The 22,933-nt window shown below is 41.1% G+C and overlaps 1 protein-coding gene across 7 annotated transcripts in view; it reads left to right on the top strand.

Annotated features, from left to right (window-relative positions):
• The first annotated feature begins 3,516 nt into the window (after positions 1-3,516).
• Positions 3,517-22,933, top strand: part of CNKSR2 (connector enhancer of kinase suppressor of Ras 2) — a 216,539-nt gene continuing 197,122 nt past the window's right edge. For 3 of the 7 annotated variants that reach the window (XM_071812401.1, XM_065858558.2, XM_065858549.2), the window contains exon 1: positions 3,518-4,060. In XM_071812401.1, coding sequence (XP_071668502.1) covers positions 3,997-4,060 — 64 coding nt within the window. In that variant the 5' untranslated portion in view covers positions 3,518-3,996. Of the gene's footprint in view, positions 4,061-22,933 lie in introns of all 7 variants that reach the window. The other 4 variants (XM_071812397.1, XM_071812404.1, XM_065858567.2 and 1 more) reach the window with 2 other exon arrangements.

The raw sequence follows: 22,933 nt of genomic DNA, 5'->3' as shown, positions 1-22,933 counted from the left end.
AAAATACTCCCTAGTAACACGTATGCAGCATCCAAAGTAGATAATTGTACCATGAGCTAATCCCGACCAAAGAGTTCAGTTCCTATCAAATAAAGCCTCCCTTGTAAAAATCAGGGTTTTACTTCTCACTAAAGCACAAACATGCTTTCTTAACTTGAAGTATTAACTTTTTTACTTTTTTAATCCAACTAGGTTTATTAGACCTCAGCTTTAGTTATTGTTAGTTTAGCTCCACTTGTTTCATTTTCCTTCCTCTCAAAGAATTTGCTTTAATATCCAGCACCAGAAACAACGTCTTTTGAGAGCTAAATTCCTTTCCTAACTTCAGGGCAAGATTTCAATTTCTCATTGCCGAGCGTTTTCTGTGTATTCTAGAGACTGCAGCAGAAAGTTGATGAAGTTTTTGGGGAATGCATCGGTATGCTTGTATCCATCACTGCTATGCACTGCAGAGTCTGGCTTCATATACATAAAACATGACCACTCAATGTATCAGTGTTAGAACTTGGATCTAATTCTGCCACCACTATTCAGGCTGAGCAGTGCTCTACTTCAGGAGTTGTCCTATTAATTAAATAGGCACAAAAAGCACATAATTAGGCATACTTGAACTATTTACTTGTATTATTTATAATTGGTATTGCTGTAGCAGCTATGAGTGCAAGTAAAACTCCAGGAAGTTTTGTTTTTTTATAGTGTTCTGTAACAGAAAGGACACGTTTTCTCCTGTGAGCTTGCTGATCCAGATGTGTGTGCCCAAACGTGTTCTCTGAGGCTCTCCATCCATGTCCATGGATGTTCAGAGAATGGATATTTAAGCTGATACATAATTTACAGAGCTGGGTTCAGGCTTGTACTTCAGTTGTAAACTCATTCCTGTTCTTTTTATTTTTGTTTCAATACTGAATTTTACTGTGTACTTGCTTTTACATTTACTACATAATAAATTGAGGCTTACCTAACAAAGACATGTATATTTAAGAAATCTATTTTTTTAAACACAGTATTTTTTAATGCACTTATATATACCAGAGTAATTATAAAGATGAGTTAGGACATAATCCTGCAGTTCAGCATCTGTGCAGAAGCCTGTCCCATATGCTTCACATAAAAGGCCTGACTCACGCAGGTGTGACGGCAAGATGAGGGCCACTAAACTAAGAGATGAAAACAGAAAGACGTCGCTTAAGATATTTTGGCTGAGACACTTTAGTTAAAGAAGGTTAGCATGAAAAGTCATTCAGCTCTCCTTCTGACTTCTTACCCTAGAAAGAGAGAACAATAATAAAATGACGCAGCAATAAATTTAGAGCAAATTAAAAAGAATACTTTTATGTAGCACATGTCCTGACTATAGAGTCCATTGCTGTAATAGGTCATCAAGTTAAATACCATGGCTGGATAATTTTATCATCACTCATAGTGAGCCAAATCCTCCCCACGATAGCCAAGCCAACACTCTTCAGTGAGACTGAAACAAGAACATTTGCCTGAGTGAAGTAGTGGGATTTACCCCAGTATTTATGAGGTGGCTATGCTCTATGAGAAGATCAATAAAGGTAATTAAATCACATACTCAACACATCATCTGTTTACTGGAGTGAGGCATTATGCTCCCCCTTTTACTGTTCCATAATTTGCCAGAATCACTACAAGGGGGCTTTAAAACTAATAGATACTGACCACTGGGACAGCACTGGGTCACAGATGCTAGCTACAAATTACGCTGGCAAGCTATAGGCATCCTGGTGCATTCTGTTATTATGAACTATAGGACTTCATACATATGCACTGAGAACTTACTTCCCCGTTCCTCACCCAAGAAGAATTTTTCAGCACAATGGTGTTATAAATTATATGCCAGGTTTCAGCCTGATCTTGGGTATTTACTTCTAGACCTTTCAAACTACTGGTTTCTAATTAAAATTATGACACGCTCTTTTAACAACAATAACCCAGTATGTTGGGATCCTGCATACCTTTCAAACCTTTCATAAGGAAAATAGTCAGCCTTAATTTGCAAGTGAGGTTTATTGTTTCAGTGGCTTTAGGTAACGCACCCTCTTCAGAAGCAGTCTGTCTCATCAGTGTGCTTGCAGGAATGTGACACAGGAGACCTGTCTAGAGCCAAATTCAAGGAAAGTTACAGTGTCAAAGCCCCAGTTTTCAGTAAAACAAAGTTCCTCCTCACAGGTAAGTACAATCTTTGAACTGAGAGTCGAGCCTAACTAGTGCTTCTAGGAAGACTCTTCCTGGGACTCCAGGGAGAGGTGTCATCCACCCTGGGAGTATCTCACTGTCCCTTATCACTAGTGCTTCAATCCCATGTACCAAAATGAGAGAGCTTCTGTTGCTGCCCATGCCATGCAAAGGGATGCCTTTGCTGCTGCCACTTCAGGGCTGAGGGAATCCTCTTTTTTCTCACATACAGATATTAAATGTCAGCGTCAGCAGCTGGTGTTCAGCAGCCAACACCATCAGAGAGAACATCTTGATGGCCGTCGCTTCAGCCTTGGCAGGAGAAGCAGGGCAAATGCAAATGCAGGCAAAGCTGTGCACTGGCCAACACACTAGCAGGGAAACACCCTTTAGCGGTATTTATCTCTCCCCGGGAGCTCCAGGGGGGCCACCACCTCCTCAGAGCAGAGGGTCCTAGGAGGGCTGCCTGAAAAGCACCCATGGCTATCCCAGGAAGAACTGCTTTGCGCTTAGGAGGGACTCCTACAAACGGACACAGTGGCAAAGGGTCTGTGGGAATTGACCCCTTGGGGAAGCCTTCGGGACGATGCAGCCGTGGGGGGAGGCAGACACAACAAGGAGAAGATGAACAGCTCCAGCAATCATCGTCGGCTGTGAGGATGGTGGATTTTTGCACCTGCAGCCACATCTTGGTGATGCAACTCAGGATAGCATGGGCAGAGGAGCCCCCCTGCAGTGTCCTCTCCCCAATTAATTTCCTACCCCGATTCTGCTGGTGAACCTCACTTCAGTTTGCCCCATTACTGCACCCTCGGGGTGAGGTAGGCAGAATACTGAGGTACAGCTCCTCTCCCTGTTCTCTCCGGGCCCACAGCAGACTCGGCCAACGGCCGCAAACACACCTGCGCCGCCCGCCAGCACGGCTCCCCCGGGGCATTCGGCAACACCGTCCATCACAGCCATTTAACAGTCAAGCTTTTCTCAAAAAAAAACCCAAAAACCAAAACCAAAACCCCAAAAAACAAACAACAAAAACCCCACAAATCTGTCCCGCCCCTACAGCGATGCTTTTTTCAAGGAAAAAAATCCAAAAGCAAACCGCAAACGCCAGCTCGATGCTGCTGGCTGCGCTCCCCCACAGGCAACCCCGTTGTCCCCGGCTCGGCGAGAGCAGGTGCTCGGCGCTGCCACCGCCCCAGGCCCGTCCCCCCCGCCCCCGGCGGCGGCACCTTGCGAGTCATCCCGGCCCCCCGCCCCGCTCCCCCGCCCCGAGCGGCCGTCGGGTGTCGCTTCCCATTTCACTTGGAGATATTTTCGGGTGGCGGGAGCCGCCTCGTCATTTCCGCCAGGAGAAAAAGACACCGGCGCGGGAGCCGCGGCCGCGAAGAGCCGCGGGACTTGGCGGGCAGAGTCGGGCAGAGCCGGGCACAGCCGAGCCAGCCGCCCGCTCCGCCACCACTCGGCAACCGACCCCTCGGCGGAGTTGGGCACCGCTGCTGCTGCTGCTGCCCGTGGGTCCGCGGGGGCGGGAGGCGTCGGAGCGTGCCACCGCCTCCTCCCCCTTCCTCCTCCTCCTCCTCCTCCCCCTCCTCCTCGCCGAGCCGGCAACATGAACTGAAATCCCCTGGGAGACACAGAGGCGGCGAGCGAGCGGAGCGTAGGGAAGCAAGGATTTAGAGGCTCTCTCCTCCCGCCGCCGCCGCTCGGGCTACGGACAGCGCGGTCCCGCCACACCGCACAGCCTCAGCCCTCGCCCGGAGAGCGGCGGCCGCCTGAGCCCCGCACCCCCGATCCCCCATGGCCCTCATAATGGAGCCCGTCAGTAAGTGGTCGCCGAGCCAAGTCGTCGACTGGATGAAAGGTAAGGAGCGGCGCCGGGGCTGCGTGGTGCCCCTCTCCCATCACACCCCCCCCCCCCCCCCCCATCCCCACAGGTGCGGAGAGCTGCACGGCTTCCTCCGCGCCGGCGTCCCGCCTCCCAGCACCGCCGGCTACCCCCACGTTTCGGCTAGGAGATGGGAAAGGAGGGGGGAGGCCGTCGGGGCTACGCCGCCGGGGTGAGGGAGCAGCGCGGGCTACCTCGGGGCGAGGGGCTGCGCTTTCCCGACCGCCCCCAGGTGCAGAGTGGGGGCGGCTGGTGACTCTCGGCGGCCCATAGAGCATGGTGGAGGAGGTGGGCGGGAGGAATGCTGTGCCCGGAGTAGACCAGGATGCTGCCGGGCGGCGGCCGCGGTGTGGCGATGGGGCTTCCCCCCTCCCCCAGCAACGAGGGGAGGCGAGTAGCATGGTCGGCTGCTCCCGACAGATGCGGTGCGAAGTGACTCACGAAATAAAAGTTTAACCCAACCCGGGGCGTTCGCCCGTGCCAGGGGCATGGATGCAACCGCGCCCCCCGGGGGGCCGAGGAGGGCTCCGCGGGCGGCGGGGCCAGTGGGTCGGTCCGCGCTTTGGGGAGTGCTGGGGATGCCGCGGCCCCCTCTCCCGCCCCCTCCGCCCACGCTGCCGTGAAACCGCCTCGCCGGGCGAAAGGCGCTCAGACTGGGCCGAGGGCACTCACGCGTGGGGGGTGGCGATCCCTGTCCGCAGGGGCGGCATTTAAAGATCGGTGATTTACATTAGCCTGGAAGAGTCCGCTGGGCTGACGTGTGTTTGTAGATGCTGCCTTGCCCCTCCCGCTCCCTCACCTGTCCTCCCCCAAAATAAAGCCTAATGAGAATAAAATTTGGACTTTCTGGAAGTGCTTTTCTGTTATTCTGCGTGTACCAACTTCAATATTTTAATTTAGAAAGGTGTGGGAGTTTTTTTGTTTGTTTGCTGTTTTTTTTTTTTTTAAATTACCTTTAACTTAGGCTGCAGCTGTGTTTTGAATAAGTCACCATCTAGTATTATGTATCTTTTAATAAAGATAGAATGACCGGATGGGTACAACTTTTGAACAACTGTTACATTGTGGGAGTTCTTTATAACATGCTGCGTGCTACTAATGTGACAGTTTCATCATCCTTAAAATTTCAGGCATATAGCATATGTTTTCAGTTATTCAATCCTGGCATTTATAGCTGTCGAGTTACAATGATATTCAGTAACACAGATAATTTTCCTTTTTTTTAGGCATTTTCAATCCATATAATAATAATAATAAAGAATAATGCGATCCTTCATCTGCTAAAAAGATTTAAGTATTAATAACAAAAATTGAAGTAGCGACAGATGATCAGTATTAAAAGCAAACCCTTTTCAACCTCATAATGTTTTATTACAGCTATTTATCTTCCAACATTTTTACTTCTGAAAAAAAAAAATTGTGTAGGAGTTTTTTTGAGATCAATGTCTGAGATGCCTCCCCCATATTTTGGGAATGCAGAAGAAATAATGATTTTGCAGATAGAGCATTTTTAAAACACTTCAAAAATGTAATACATTAAGTACTTTTATTAAATGACAGTTGAAGTACATTGCATACTTTGCTTTTGTACTGCATCAATATAAAATCAGTTATTTAAAAACAGTAAGCTAAATTATAATATTAAAATTGCGAGGCTGAGTCTGTGGTTAGAAACCTATGACTAGCACACAGAACTGTATATCAGTTTATAAAATAATTCTGTGAAGTTTACAAAAAAAAAGCACGTATTGCCATCATGCCTACTTTTTGGATTATGAAGCTTGCTTTTTAGCATTTAACCTGCTTATTTTGGTGGGAATGCTCGGTTGTTTCTCTGGAGAACTTTCATTTTTACTGAGCAAACCCATATATGTTGCTTCAAGCTTTCATTTTGAATTCTGAATTGCAGATTAGCCTTTATTTAGAGTGAGGTGCAAATAAATCAAGCACCTGCCTTTGATTAGCCCTGTTTGAGGAGAACCACCTCGACAGCCACTATAGTTTCAGAAGTTGAGCCTGGAGATGAGCATGACCAGCAGCTGTGGGCAGGTCTGGTCCTGTCTGATAGATCACACCTTGCAGAGTTTGGAGGAAGGATGAGGGCAAGTGGTCTTGGCTACAGCAACTTTGTTTTTCGCACTTATCATTTATAGCGTTGCAAACATTGTTATTGAAATCAGTGTGAAAAGATGTTCTGCTGCTGCTTTAAAGACATTGTCTCCAACAAATTAATTTTCTGAAAGGCTTAAAAATAGCTTGTTTGTGTTTTAAGAGTTATCCAAGACAGGAAAACACGAATGTGTCTCTGACATGAAAACTTTGGGGTGAGTGCATTAGTGGTCTTCACGTTAGCAGCAGTCAAATCTGGCTTGCATAAATTACATTAAACTTCAAGATTTGTGAATATTTTGCTGATTTATTGAGACTATTTTACAGATTTATAAATGTTGAACTCAGTTTTAACCTCTTCCTTGAAGTAAGTGCCCTGCTATGTAATATGCTGCTCAGAGCAGCTCTGTAAAGAGCATTCTTCAAAATAGATTTCAATGTTCAAAGCAAAATCTTTCCTGAAAAAAAGAAAATCCTACTGTTTAACATTGTTTACAGTTATCTGAAAGTAAGGGGAAATGAAACACTTTAGATTTTATTGCTCTCAGTGTTTTTGTGATGGTCTTGCTGGTATGACCTGAACGTTTGCAATAAAAGGCCCTGTCTGGAATTCTTTATTTAGGCAAAAGAGCTGTTACCTCAGTGGCATTTTGTTCAGGGCAGTGATAAAGCATCGGGCCTAATATTAAAAGATGTGAGAAATGAAGACAGAAAAAGTATTCCTGCTCGAAAGTGTTAGACAAAAGTGCGAAGCTCTGGGATGCCTGGCTGGATAGGAGCAGGCTCTAGACCATGGGTATTCACAGAATACATACAGTCTCTCCAATATCTTATCATTTTTTAATTCCTTGGTATACATGCTTGGTCTGTGTATCCTTTAATATCCTATGTTGCCGCTGAGATACAGAGTTGTACCTGGAACTGGCTATGCCAGTAGGAGACTACCTACATTTTGACCTTTGAAAATGTGTACGATAAGAAGTTGTGGACCGAAGTACCAGCTAAAACTTTGCAAATGAAAATGACAAAACAAGTGGAGCCTGTGTCAGCACATGAGTTTTGGTATGGTTTAAAATAAACCCACAGACAGAAGATTAATTGTCATAGAGCTGGAAAAAGAGCAGATGGATTAGCTCATCTCTCCCACAGGATGGCATATTACATGTGGAGGATAAAATGAATATTTAAATTGATTCAAACTGTGTAGTGTATTATTTTGCTTTTCATATATTTAGGACTAATTTTAAAGGCCCTGTATGGATAAGTGAGCTGAAACTATGTCAATCACCTCCTCTGCCTCCCCTTTGGAGGACATGTGTAGATCCCACTGCTGTGTTGCAAGACCATGACACGTTGCATAGGCAAGTGCCATCAAATGTCATGGGTTTCACTGACTCGGGAAGAGAACATGTCAGATGTTTTAGATTTCTGAGGTGCTGGGGAAACTCAAAGATACGCAGTTACTTTTCAAACATCAGGATGTTTTTAACTGCGTCTTGTAATTTAACTTATTTTGTCTGAGGTTATTTGTAATGGTCGTAGATTGATAAGGACTTACTGCTTTTAACAATATTCTAGTTTTAATTCAGTACTAATCTCTGAGTGGCAGAATCTGTTCAAGATGCAATCCACCTGGAAAAATTTATATTACTTTATCTAGCAAAGCTTAAATATTTATTTTTTGTTTGTTGAACGACAGCTCATAGAGCTTATACTGTTGTAATGGTAGTCATACTGAAGAAGCTGACATCTGAGGCGTGGAGTTGCTCTAAAGGCTTCTAATGCTAAGGAATAGTAGCTTTTTACTTTTATAAAGTCTACTTTACCAGTGTTTAGAAGGATGTAGATATTTAGAGGGACTGTGGGAAGAGAAGGAGAAACACTAATTTGCTAGCAAAAAAACCTAGAATGCAAAAACCCCCCTATTTGGATGACTGGATATTACATGGATTTAAGAACTGAGTTTCTGTCTGCTCTTCAAATACAGAAGTTCATGTCCATTTTCAGTAGCATGTGTGTTTGCATGGAATCATCGTGGGCTGCTGACAACTGTGTTCCACTTGGTGGGATAAGAATTACATATTATCCGTCAAGAAAATGCAAGAATTTGCGGGAATGGTCTGAAATGAAAGACTCTAATGCTTAATGATGATTTTTAGAAAGTTATTGCCGTGAGGATCCTTTAACTCATGTTCCTGCATGTGCAGAGCCCTAGAACTTCTGTGGCAACACTCAGGTCCTGCTGCTGTTCCTGAACCATCAGGTAGCAACAGAGAAGATTGTGAAGGCACAAACCTTCTCGCAGCACTTGGATCTAGCAAATGGATTTAGGGCTTAAAAACAGTAAAGATGACTGTTGTATTCAGGGTGTCTGTCAGACCTACCTGATTTTTTGCCTTGGCTTTTTCTGAAGAAGAGTGTTATGGACAGAGTTCAGGAGAGAGCTTTTTCTGGAGTGTAGACTGGACTACAGTGCTAAAAAGGCCTGTGAGCATCTACTTTATGGTAGAGAGGAGATGCTCTTTCACATATGTATGTGCCTCATTTTGGGCTTTCAGTTTTGTCCTTTTTGTTTTTTTCAGTGGTTTATTGAGTTAAAGGTACTTGCTTACGCTAATTGTCTTTGTATTGCTTTTGGTAGGGCCATTAACAAATGCGACTATTAGAAACAATACGGAAAAGGCTGAGTTGTCTCATGGAAACAAAAGCTGGATATTTAAGAGTATGAAAAATACTTGGATTCTGAAACTTTAGTTCCTTATGAAGCTCATGTAGATGACTGATGAGCTGCAGAGTAGTCATCAACTTGAATTGCTAAGTGCCATATGTGGAATAGATCAGGTGTTTTACAATTTGTCAGCATTAAAACTTCTCTTTTCTCCCAAGAAAAGCAAACTGAAATTTTGCAGTATCAGAAGGTACATGTACTACTCCATTAGCTTTGAAGTGATGCTGCTAAATGGAGTTCTGACTTTCAGTGTAATGCCTAGCAAGAAAAGCTGTAGAAAAATATGATATAGTTGGACCACAATTATGATGAACTCCCGAACTTTTAAATGTATAAATAGTTATTCCATTTGTAAGAAAGTAATCAGAATTTTAGTAAGACAACTTGGGGGTCTGTTTGGAGAGAAGAGCGTGTACAAAGACTGATGGTCAAGGGTCAAACTGTGCTATTCCAAACCTTAGTTTTAAGGGCTCGAGCTTTAAACCTTTAAACCTGTTGTGCCAGCAGCACTGGAAGATCTCTGTCTTTAGCTTGTTTATTTTTCCTGCGGATCTCTCACTTTTTGCTTGTCTTTCTGACATTAGGAGTTTTAGCAGTATCAGCGACCACCACATCAGTCACAGTGATGTGTTTTAGAGCATCTTGGTTTGTGATTAGAAAACCTCTCCTGCCATTTTTTTTATCAGTAGAAAATGAAACTGCAATTGCAACTGGGATGTGTCAAAGCCTAACAGGCCTGGTGTTGCCATAGCAAAGGCAATGTTACATAAGCATCCACTCTGCAAATAATTCGTGCAGCCAAATTTCAAGCATAGCATGAGAATTCATTTCTAAATTAATGATCTTTTCAAGAGGGAGCTTTCCTAGATGAGATGATCTCACTTGCTAACGAAATTAATGTGTTAGTTGTGAAGATCTTTTTACACTGCCCATTTACACCTTTATTTTGTTTGAACATATTGTTCTGTTTCTGAAACATCTGTTAGTTTAAATATGGCCTCACAATATGTTTTCTCAAGTGGTTTTAAGCAACAGTTCAGCAAAGCTCTATATTCTGATCTTATTCAGATTTATTTGCACACTGCAGTATTAAACCAAGCAATTTACAAATGCCTTTTCTGGTTAATGGGTGTCAAGAATTTTGCAAGGCAGTGATATAAACCAGATCACTTTTCAGATGAGAATTTTGAAGTATATACAAATGTATTTTTAGAATCTTTGCAAGTAGTTGTCTATTAGTGGTCTGACAATAGTAAAACTGGCAGTTTTATCTTGTAAAACCCAAATTGGCAAATGGTCTAGCCTTTCTGTCTTATCCTCAGAAATGTAGATAACCATTTTATCTCAGTAGAGTTACTGTAGCATTTGATTGTACTGTGTTTCTCAGAGTCAAGTATTAATATTTGTTACGGACTTCCAGAGAAATAGGGAAAAGCTGTTTCCTGAGAAAATTCTTCATGCAAGTCTTGCTATCAAAGGTATGCAACCAGGAGAAAGAAAAAGCTTGTTCCTCAGGCTCCCTTGCTATGTAGATGTGTTTTCTTTTTTGTTGTTTTCTTTTTTTTTTTTTTTTTCCCCATGAAGTTACAGTTTCCTTATCAAATCCTAACATAGCTAAATAAATGATCACCTGTAGCAAGCATTTGCCTCTACCAAGATAACTTTAGTTTTCCAGATCCAAATAAAACAAAACTGCTACTATCACACTGCTTCAATAATTTACTTAATGAAACCTTTAAACCTTCAGTTTACAAGCTGAATACTTATCGAAATAAATGCTGTAGGATAAGGGTTCCCAAATACATTACTCAAAAAAGAGTGCAATTGTGAAAGGGCTGTGTCGTGAAACCGTGAAATCTTATATTCTCTTCACTCATCTCTTCTAGCTTTTCAAATGCATGCATTTTTTCTAAAATGGTGAAGTAAGGAGGTGGAGATGGGTTGTATTTTGCAAGGAGAAAAAAATGAGGGCCCTGTATTGGGCCCATGTTGTAGTCAAAATACAGAGGAAAGCAACTGCCATGTGAACCTCTTTGCAGCACAGTGCAGGGAATTTACTTTCTTTTTGTGGGACAGCTGGACTTAGCAGGACATTTGCTCTTGAATTTAAAATAGCTGACTGTCCAAGAGCTATCATCTGCTGCTCTTGATAATGCTCCTTTCCTGCAATTGAAGGGTGAAGGGCTGGAAGACTCAGGCCCATTGCTCTGGTGCATCCAAGATCTGGAATGCTACCTGAGCGTGTGTTCATACATACATTTTGCCCTCACCGTATATGAGGGTTAGCAGATGTCTCGTAGATGAAACAAATTTTTCCCTTGAGGTTTTCAGTGTAGGCATTTCTCTTACTCAAAGATAATTTAGTGCTGTATGTATCAAGATATCTGAAAGCACTGGAGGCTTGAAAATCTAGCCCTTTTTCTTTTTCTTATCTGCCAAATCGTGAGTGTGATCTTGCAGGGTTCTCAGCATTTCCAGTTTATCCTTTAAGTAGAAATTTGAGGCACTTAGTACCTCAGATGAGGTGCCTAGAACAGTAATTTCCAAGTGTTTGGCCTTACATGATTAACATCTGCTACAGTACCATATGGTGGGGATTTTCAAGTAAACTGTTAATTAATATATGAGTGTGCCAGAGTAAGCTGTAATTAAACTATATTCACTATATTATTTTAATACAGTGGGACACAAAGTGCTGTATTTTTGTATTATACCTTTTCTGTTGTGTGAAAAAGAGGGCAAAAATTTGATAAGAATTAGTTGAGCTTTAACATTAAAAGTTCAAGTAGCTTTTTTTTTAATAAATAGTTTAAGACTCACATCAGCATCAAACATCCATTGATTTAAGCAGCACAGGTTCTTGGTAATGCTGAATTTTGCCTTGTTAACGCTGTGGAGACTCCTCTGCTAGGATTTTGCTGATGTCTACTGTGGGTTGTCAGTGGATGTCTGGCTGAGCTGTGCAAGCTTACAAGCCATTTATAACTTCCTATATTGCTGATAGGGCCATGTTCGCGCTGCATGGTTTAGTACCACCAGTGGAGCAAAATCTTCATGTGCAAGCTGGCTAAAGTGGTCTGGAGGAATGTTGAGGTGGGAGCTAAGGGTGTGCATGAGCCATGGTAATGCTGGGACCTCCTCCTTGGCCCTCTTATATTTGTCAAGGTGGACATACCCATGGATACTGCCGAGCAGCTGGCTGGGTCACCTCTAAATGGCACTTGCCTCCCACAGAGGATGATTGTTGGCTGTGTAGAAGTTTATAATATTACTGTTTTTGTTAAAGTGTAGAATTTATTTTTAGTTTAGCCAGATCCACCAGTCACCAATAGCTACAGCTATAAATGACCTATTTTAAAATAGAATCTTCCTCTCTGGCCTTCCTTCCTTCTCTCTCTCTCTCCCTTCTCTCCTGATAATCTTTACATCAATAAGAAGGTGAAGAAAACCTTCCTCTGCATAATGAGGCCAGGTAAATATAGGTGGGACATTCTGGTGTTGTCTGAGTAGTTCTCTAGGTGGCATTCTTGCTTCTGAGTCAACAATGAAACCCTTCATGGGAGTGACAAGAGCCCTTAGTGTTTTTAGAAAGATGTCAACCTGAACTTGTGGCCGGGTGTGGTTGCTGAAGGCTCGCTGGCATTCTTCATAATAATGGGAGAGTTAGCTCTAGCTCCCCGATTAAATTCCAGATTAATAATTAAAATCTTTGTATTTGAATTCCCCTCATTGATATCCATGACTGGCATGCCTTCCTTCCTTTAACTGGTTTGTAGTTTTATTGGTTGTCTTCTCATGGTGAATATTTTAATTTGCAAGCTGCAGTGCCATTTTTGTCCTTATTTTGTTTCAGATTTTTAAGAAATAGTGGTGGAGGGACCTTTTGTATGCAAAGGAAAAGCTGCTCTCTGAAATAATAGCATGTTGTGTACAGTCAACTATTGTGAATCGGCACTTGTCCTGCTTTCTGTGCACCTTTTAAACACCAAGCAAACAACAATTTTCTTCTTTATTATTCCAGTTGAAGTGTGACTGAAATATGGGGTGGCATATCCAAAAAGTACCTTCTTGAGTGTTCAGTGTTGGTTGACTTCTGGCTGGCTTGCTTATTGGTGCTTTATTGCCATGGAGAGAACCATGTGCCCTTCATCTCCATTTCTCTTAAGAGATCAAGCATGGCTCTTTTTGGCAGACTTTATTTTATTGGAGCTAATATGAAAAAAAAATCTGTTAGTGTGGTTTTATTTTTATAGTCTGCTTCTACTTATTTCCAAAACTTTCTGTAAGTGCATGGTGATGAAGTAGTCATTACTGCTTTTCATAGAGGTGTTTATTGCCCTTTTCAAATACTGCAGTCTTCAAACATTTTCAAATAAAACTAAATATACGTTAGTTTTACCTGAAGTGTGGATGCTTATTGTTTCTTAAATTTTTCATGGTGTTTTTTAGTATAGTCTTGAGTGTTGTGCCCCACAAGTCCTCTTGAAGATACCTGTGATTGGTAATTTTGCTGTTGGGTACTGGACTTCAAAATCAAATGTAGTATTCATTACTTTAGCTGTTATTTCATTGTATGTTTTAAACCATATGATCTTAGCTGTTTAATGCAGTCTGTTTTCAAAAACCTATTTCTGGAGCCCTGATAGCTGATTCTAAGAGCACAGTGTAGTGTGAATAATTTGTCATGCTCTACGTATGGATTTGAAAGAAAGAGGTTCAGCCTGGAAGTGTAATCATTGTACATAAGGAATTTCTATGTACGTGTCAATCTGAATATTTGAAGGAAGGAGGACAGTTTATCGTTAGAAAAATAAGAAAGTTTGTTATATGACAGGACTGGACTCCCTGAGAGCAAATAAACTAATTTTTTTAAAGGAATGGATACTTCATAACCTTCAAAGAATTGTTTTAAATGTCTGCTTTAGCAAATTGCATTACTGGCATAGTATTTAAATGATTGAATGGGTTATGATGAAGCTACCACTAGCAACTACAGGAAGTAAAATGGTACATACGCAATCATGAAAGTGAAACTTCTTTATTCCTAAGATTAGCATGTTTCCTTTTTTTTCTACTTTCAAATGAAGGATTTGGTGTTCCTACTAGCTACCTTGGCTTGAATAAGGCAGCTGAAGAGTCATGGCAAAGCTAATGAAGGAGTGCTAGCCATTTCTCTGATGGAAATATCAGCTTTTGAAAAGAGTCTTGCCAGCTTACCAACCCAAGGTCTTGGGAAAAGCAGAACACTTTTCTATGCAAATATATCCCATGGTACTATGTAGTATTCACTAGATGAATAAAAGATGAAATTTCTTGCAGAAGGCTAAAGGTAGTTTCTTCTTTTCAGTTTCCAGTTACTAGAAGTTTACTAAGGTAGTTTACAAGGAGCTCACTGGTTCCGTCTTGGTCAATAAAACCCTTTTCTGTTACTTATTTGGCCATCATCTAGTTTCTGTCTTCCATCCGAACCCTTGTCCCTCAGCTCGCTGCAAGCCACACTGAACTATTCAATTATGAACTGGAGGTAACTAACACTAATGAGATATGAATGAGTAAACCTGAACAGACTGGACAATTAGTGGCTGCCTCTGGTGGTTTTATCAGATTGTAGGGTTTTGCACATCTTCCTGAGACAATGCTTTCCAAAGTGGGTTGTAATGGGGTGCTGTAGGTGGCTGTCTGGGCATCTGAATACCAGGGACTGTGAAACAGGGGGCTTGAATTTGCAGGATACCCTGTTCCGCATGTTTTTCACCTCTGCAGATCTGCCCAAACTCCTGTTTAGGGGATTGAGTGCTGTCTGTGTAATAGAATAACTCAAAAGGTAACTTTGATATGTGATGCCTTCCTTCAGAAAAAAACCCAAAATTAAGCAAAAATTTGTTTTGTAGCTGAAAAGAAGGTAAAGCTAAATAAAAACTTTGCTGTCTTATTTTAGAATATTTTAGAATATGTTTGTTCTTCAGTTGATAATATATTGTAGGCTGTGGTGAGAATTGTGACATTTTAGATCCAAAGGAAAAACGAACATGCTTATAACTCTTCAGTTACATATATATGAAATTGATTCAACTAACAGGCAGAATTAAATAACATCTAGGAATTATAATGTTGTCTTGTCATTTCATTAGGTTTCCTCAGTTTGTATGTGTTCAGTAATGTGGTCTACCCTTTACTAGGTAATTGACTTGTATTTATCCTAAGAATTAAAATTTTAAGCCTATACTGTCTCCTTTAGTGCTTTCAAATACTGTAAGGAGTTTCCTGCAGAAAACTGTTTTGGTAAATCTTACTAAATCAAAATTCACCTCAAGAAAGAATTAAAATGAGACCTCTGAAGGAAAAGATTGATGTATGTTGGGATTTAGTTTCAATCAATTATAAAATTGTTTCTAAAATTACAGATCTATCTAATTTTCTTTTGATAGGATCTTTGAAAGTGTTATGGCAGTTCACAAAGCTGTAGCTCGAAGTTTTTGAGTTCAAAGCATCTCAGTAATGTCAAATGTTTCGACTGTCCTGCCTAGGAAAAAATGGCTTCCGGATTATAGTAATTTAAAAATGAGCAAATAGATAGCAATAGCTCTTTAGTGACATGATCAGGTATTTAAATCTCAAGAAGTCATTTGTTTTTGTTTACTGCTTAGTATTTTAGGATTTCTGTGCCATTGTGGAACAGCACTAAATAGTAATTTTTAAATGGTTTAATGGTAAACATGAGCCATCAGTGTTGAGAAAAATAAATCCATGTAGCTCCTCTAGAAGAGTGCACCCTTCTTGCATGTAAGCAAGCACCATAAGAACAATTGACCTGAACGAACTTTGGATCAGTTCTTAAATGTGCTCCCTTTAAAGTTATTATCATATGACAGATGGGACATAAACTAGCTAGGAGTTCAGAAAGGTCAAATAAGGCCAGCTATAAAGAGTTGTCTGCCTGTGGTTTTTGTGTGTGTGTGTGTTTGGTTTTTTGTTTTTTTCTGTGTTTTTTTTTTTTCTCCCTTTTTTTTCCCCCTTCCCTTAATGACTTTTTGCTGTGGCATGTGTGACTTTAAGTTTGCTCTGTGCACTCTAATCCAATTGCTGTGTTTAGTAAAATAAATGTTTTTGGTTTTTTTTGAATTTTAGCACACACCCCCCCTTTTTTTTTAGCATTAAACGTGCATATTTAATTAGGATATGTTATTAAAGATTAGATTCTTACAGTAGGATGTGTGCCAGCTCTTGAAATGGTGTCATGCTTGTCAGGAGACAGTAAATAATAAGCTTAGTAAGGTTTAAAAGATGTGTCTTGCAAAACATTAGCCCCTGTAATGAGTGTGAAGTGGCAACAGCACATATATATCAATTGTCTTTCTCCAGTGGATCTGTTAGAATACAAGTTTTCTTAATTTGAATTAAATTTTCTTTTGCAAGTTTAATGAAAAAAGCAAGAAGGGATGTTTGTCTTTTGGGAAACCACAGTTTCCCATCTCAGAACAATGACTTGTTTTGAACTGAACGGGAACAATCTGACATTCATACAATATCTTGTAATCTCTGTTCCCAAAACCACGTTAAAAATAAGAAACTGCTGTCCAGTGAAAATCCCCATTTAGCTGCAAGGGGGAATCTTGGATTCCCAGTTTTGCTTTCAGAAATGTCTATATTTTGTTCTTCATTTTATCCAGAATCTTTTATTACTCCTAGAAACAAAGGCTTGGAGCATAAGGTCTTATGTACTCTTAAATACCGTGAGCATCCTGGCTGGTATGTGTGTGTGTGTGTGTGTGTGTGGCTGGTGTGCCCAGGGTGGCATTGGCAAGAACAAGACTTGGAGACAAGGATGCGTCTGTCTCCATCCTAATTTGATCAGACAAAACTGTCTGCAACCATGCCCTGAAAGATTAAGAGCAGCTTTTGATGACTGTGGTCTTAAATTCAGGCATCTAATTTCTGTCTCTAAGTGCATGAGTCTCTCTGTGGGCCTGGGTGGAATAACTCCTCTGCTAATAATCTTTGCAGTGGATTTTCCATTGATGTTTCTGATGTGTCCCCTGGCCCCTGTGGCATGAGGAGCAGCTGATGTAGCCCTTCTTCAGGGTGTACCCCTATCCTGAAGCAACGGGCGAAGTGAGAACAGTATGTTGCGATACAAATGTATGACGTGGAAAGCAGACTAATTTAAGTGGAGAGCAGAAAAAAAGGCATGCTATGCATATACACATATTCTCAGCCACTTTTGTTTTATGTTAACTTTTTTCATTTTTTTTAAGTGATACTCGTAACATTTTTGAAATTGTATGTATAAAATAAGTGCTTGACTCAGGCCCCATGTGCTATGGGATATAACCCTGGGAAAGAGAAATTGCCTTTGCAAATGAGCAAATATTTCACATAGACTAATAAAAGGAAAACAAAACCAAAGAAGTAATGAAGAAAATTCTGCTTCTTCACTAATACAGGGATGCCAGTAACCAAAACCCATAGTATCTGATGCTGAAACTAAGTAGCCATTACGCAGAGTAACAGCATATGGTTGTGGGTACCATTCTGCTAGAGGCACAGTTTTTTGCTAAAACACTAAACTTCTCTACTTAGTAGTGGAAGACTTAAATAATGCTACATTTAATTTTGTAAGAACCTATTACTCCACATGTATGAAAAAAATTACAGAAAATGGTTCCTTATACTGCTGATTTTTATTTTCCCATGTGTTGCTGGACCCTCCATATTGCTCACATTACTGGGGAGTTACCAGTATTTCAGCAGCAGGTGAAGAGGCTGCTCATCACCTGTTCTATCCCAAGTCCTCTGGCTCCTCCTCACTACAGAGGAGGAACAAGGTTTAAATGCCTTGTCTCATCTTTACTGTAAGTGCACTGAAGCATTTCTAACAGACTGGCTGCTCTTTTTTAATGAAAGAAATTTGTCTTGTAACAGCTTTATATGCCCAGCTAATTAAAACCACTCCATTATATTACTCTCCATATATCCTGTTTGGTAGGCAGAAATTGTTTGCTCTTTGACAGATTCATTTCTTGCTGATGTTGGTTTTGCAGGACACTGCTGTCTGGGGCTTGTATAACCTAGAAATAATAAGGCATTTTATATATTTGAAAATACAAAGATTTGTTAATCATTAACGCAGAAAACATTTTCAGTCTTGTTTAGCATCATAAGGTATAGTTTGTTGTGTGTGTGGAAATGCCTTAGCTTTACGGCAAGACTAAGTTGAGGGACATTTTGTTTGATACATGAAACTTGGGAATGTGTTTTCAACAAAGAAACCATTACAAGACACTGTATGCCTCTGCTAGCAACCTGTTTAGAAGCTGTTAGGCATGAAAAATGCCCTTAGTGAAGAGGCAGGTTTGTCTGTACTTTTGTAGGCACTCAATGTTTGTTGATGCCCTTCAGTTTATTTGAAGCCTTGTATGTTTTTCCAGTAGCCTCCTCATTGCAGTGCTTTGATTTCTTCCTCACAGATCTGAGTGTGCACAGGTGGCATTTGAAGCCTGCCATGCCCTGTCACTCCTGATTTGAGACCTGGAGGTCTGAGGACCTTCACTCAGCTGGGAAGCTAAATTGACTGTTGAGATGGATTCACCTTCTAAGCAAATAATGCACACCCTGTGTTTCCTCCTATATTTTTCCCATGCCAAAAGTTGTGAGGTGGACTGAGGATTAACAACCCCATTAACTTTTGTCCCAGCTGCCAAGCAGTCCCTTGACAAATTCTTTGGTGGTCATGTTTGTGTTGATTCTGTAGCAAATTGAAAAGGGAAAAAATCGTTATTAGAGGCTTAACGTTTCACAAATGAGGTTTCTGTTCAATATATTGTTGATGAACCTGTTGACCAAAAAAAGTCGGGTTCTTTTTGCAAATACAAGAGTCTCAAAAATGAAGACCAACCAACCCCACCTCCCCAAAAGGAAGAGATGGAGAGGGACTTGAGTAGGCACCTTTTATCCATAAGTAGAGAGGCATGCACCGAGGATGTTGTTGCCTGAATGGCACAACAGAAAAGGTCAGTTATTGTGTAGGATATTTGGAGGGAGAGATCTGATAACCAAATGATAATTGTGCACACTTCAGTAGAAGCCATCACTATTTGCCATCTGGTTCACCATTATTCTGACTGAATGCAGGAGAGGAGAGAGCGTTAGTAACTTGTAACCCAGTATTTGGGGAAGGGCTTGGTGACGGAAACCAACCAGATGGGTGCCTCTTGTCTTAGACTCTGTAAATGCAGGCCCTGTATAACCTAGTTTGTTATACATGAAAAGAGAGAGGCAATGTATGAATAGAAGGAGAAAGAAGAGTACTGCAAGCTTTTTGTTTCATATAGGTTATCCAATTAAATTATTTTGAGTAATAGGAAACCCTTTGGTGTAAAATTCCTGCCTGCTATGAACTGTAGGGCTGCTTTGATCTTGCTCAATGCTTATCACTGTTACAATAAGTGAGACAGTACAAAACAAACTTTGTGTCTGTGCTGATGAAAACCAAACAAATACACCATCAAAATCTATTTCAGAAGCTCCTTGAAGCTGTATGAGAAATATTAGAGCTTTGACAAATTATTGATACGTGGTATTGCTGTGGATATTGGCTGGATCTGCATCGCATTTGTTATGAGGGCAGGAGGGGCTTCAGTACACATTGCTTAGTAAGTTGCCAATTATGACTGAGATCATAACAGGACTTCAAAGATTTTTTTTTTAAAGTGCTCTACAGATAAGATTAAGAGATCATCTGATGAGTCTGTATAGTATGCTTGTGTGTTAGAACAAGTTCAAAATATCAGTTTGGGTTCTGAATGAGAACTCTTATTAATGATGTCACAGTAAATGTTTACATTCTTGTAAGCTTTAGCTTTTATTTGTGCCAGTTTTTGTGATGACTTTTAAACGAATCTTTTTGAGGGTATTTATGGACTTTCTCAAGGAAAATTTGAAATGACATCATCTTACAGTTTGAGACTAAGCCTTTTCTGGTGTTGAGTTTGCATAAAAGAATTGGTGATATTAAAAAGTCAAGACTAATAAGAAAAGAAACCAACTCATTGTAATACAAAAAAATATAGAAAGTGAAGTAACTAATACAAGGTGTCTTGAATGAACTAGACACCATTTTTTATTGTTAATTCATAGTAGTAACATATGGAAGATGCATTTACCATGCCCCAAGGCAGATCACAGGGAAGAGCAGGTGGAGACGCTTTTATACTTTTGGTAGAGGGGTGAAAAGAGAGTCTTGCCTGGCTCTCATCTTGATCCACATTTGTGCACTTACTGGTGTGGGCGCTGAGCTCCTGATGTGCCAGCACGGTCAGCCTGTGTGCAGGGGGTCACTCCCAGCTGGTGCAGAGCTGCTGGCTGGCTGGCTGGGAGGGGGGCATCTCTTGTCATAGCCCCATGCTGGCGGGAGACACGTCTCTTGCCAGTGTCCTGTGCTGGCAGGGGGGACATCTCTTACCATAGCCCCATACCTCCCTACAGCATTCATGGATTATTAATGTGCTCACCGTGGGTGAAATTACCTGGCATGTGAGACAGGCCTGCATCCAAAGAAAGTGCCCAGTAAACTCTTGTGGTTAATAAAGAAGCTTCTTTCACATTGGTTAATCTGTAGGAGGCAAGGGGGTTTAATATTGTGTTTTTAATTAGAGTTAGGTTTCTGAAATTGGTGGCTACCCTTGTACTAAAGTGTGCAGAGTGTGCAGCAGAGGGAAATCAGAAAGCCTCCTTAGACAGTAGGCGTGAGCTGAGACACCTGGGAAGTCGTCTAAGAAAGTCCTATAAAGAATAACTCTGTTTAACCAGCGCTTAAGCTACCAGGTCTGCGACGTTCTGATTCTGACTCAAGCAAAACAAAAAAGTCAAGTTTATTCATCACTCTACAGTGTGGTGAGAACCTTTGTAACAATTGACATTTTTGTCATGTTTTGAACACTAATTAGCACTTCAGATTAGCTATTAAAGGACATGAAACGTTTAATCACCACGTCTTTTCTTGTTAGCAGTAGTCACTAGTACAATACTCTTTTTTAAAAAAAATTTAGTTAAGTGAAAAACTTTTAACAGTTTTATTTGGGATGCAGCAGTTTCAAAAGTTGAGATTACTGGCCTAAACAAACTACATAACTAGATTTTCTTCTCCCTGAAATAGTGTTTTTAAACTCCTGAAACATTAAAATACTAATAAAATAATTCTAAATGTCTTGCAGAAGACTAGAAGATCCTCTTTTACTGCCCCTAAATGTGTGGGCATTTTTAGTATCTGATGCGAAGGTGAATGCTTCTACTCATGACTGAAACTAATGATTTCTCATCTTCTAAAGGTGTGCTATTTAACGAAATATTATAAGCATGTTACAACATTGATTCTGTAACAGTGACACATTCATTGAACTGTTTTTTTTTCTTCTCTAGTAGTAGCTAGCTCTTTAAAAAGCTGTTTTGAATAGACTTCTGACTAACTTTAAGAAGGAGCTCTGTCAATTATAAATTAAAGGAAAATTTATAAGCCTCAGAAATCTTGAAAATGCTGAAGCACAGTCTTTTATTATGTTTTCAGCCTGATATTTAAAAAGTTCTGAAGAACAGTGAAATAAACCAGCTAATTCTTCAGGGGTCCAGAATTTAGGACCTTTTTCTTAAATTGAGATCCGTTTGTCTGCTTAAAATTGGCATTTAATCAAAATAATTTTTGTGTAGCTGTTTGTATTCTAAAAATAGAGAATGTGTGAAAGATTAAAAGCTATCATTCATTTTTAATAATATATTCTGGGGAACTCTGAAGGGAACGCCATGGATAATATCAGTGAAAGTTTGCTAATCAAGCCCTGTCCTTCCCTTTGCTATTCTAAATGGCCAAGACCTGCCTCAAGCTATGTGGGAGAAGTCTTCACAATGAATTTGTGCTGTGTGGATTTCTGCCAGCTTTGTTAATCATGAGCGTGGAGGAGGTGGCTCCATACACGCAGTGATGCCCTGGCGGTGGGTGGGGAGGCGGCACATGGTACCCACCCTGTGGGGAGGGGGAGGCAGCCTGAAACCTTGAGCAGAAGTGAGAAGATGGGGGCTGTGGCTTTTTGCAGCTTCTCCCCCCCAGCCTTGTGGGGAGTGGGTGGTTGGCTGGCTGACTGCCTGCATGGGAAAGCTCCGAGCAGAGGTCAGACAGGTTTTGGGTGGAGATAAGGCGTGGTCACACTGAAGTCTTCCCTAGCTAGAATGGACATGGTGGGGGACCCAAAGTACCTCTGCTGCAAGGCAGGGCTGGGGGAGGAATAGCAGTGAGTTTGTGTGTGGGAATTAGGGATGAGAGAAAGGTGACTGTTGTGGCTATTGTTCCTGCTTGTGCTGATGAGTTGGGACTGGGCTGAGACACACTTTCTTCATTCCTCATGCACTGCTGGAGAAAGACAGTGGAGGGCAGGTGATGACTGCTGCAGTCAAAGGAAGAACTGAGGTGCAGGAAAAGAGACTTTTTTTTTTTTTCCTGTAAATGCTGAATGGTAGAGTTTTCTTTCAGATATAACTGAAAATCAGACCGAAGAAATCAATACCTTGTTAGGTTTTTCCTGCATGCCAGTGGGGTAAATTTTCCTATTGTCATTTGGAGGTTACTGAGTGCTGAGGATTGGGTTTGCAGAAGAAAAATCATCTTCTTTCTGGAGCTTAGCTTCTTTCCTACAGCAATGGAAAAACCAACCAAAACAATACCTCTCTGAAGGCCTGGCTGAAGTGTAACCTTATAGAATGGTTTGGGTTGGACAGGACCTTAAAGATGACCTAGTTCCAACCCCCCCTGCTGTGGATGAGGACACTTTCAACTAGACCAGGTTGCTCAAAGCCTTGAACACTTCCAGGGACAGGTCATCCACAACTTCTCTGGGCATCCTGTTCCAGTGCCTTGTCATGCTCACGGTGAAGAATGTCTCCCTTATATCTAATCTAAATCAAACTCCTTTCAGTTTAAAGCAATTACTCCTTGCCCTGTCACTACACCACCTTGTAAACAGTCC

The sequence above is a fragment of the Patagioenas fasciata genome, chromosome 1 (genome assembly GCF_037038585.1).
Source record: "Patagioenas fasciata isolate bPatFas1 chromosome 1, bPatFas1.hap1, whole genome shotgun sequence".
Taxonomy (NCBI): Eukaryota; Metazoa; Chordata; class Aves; order Columbiformes; family Columbidae; genus Patagioenas; species Patagioenas fasciata.
The sequence above is the reverse complement of the archived record's forward strand: the minus strand, read 5'-3'. Positions and strand labels throughout refer to the sequence as shown.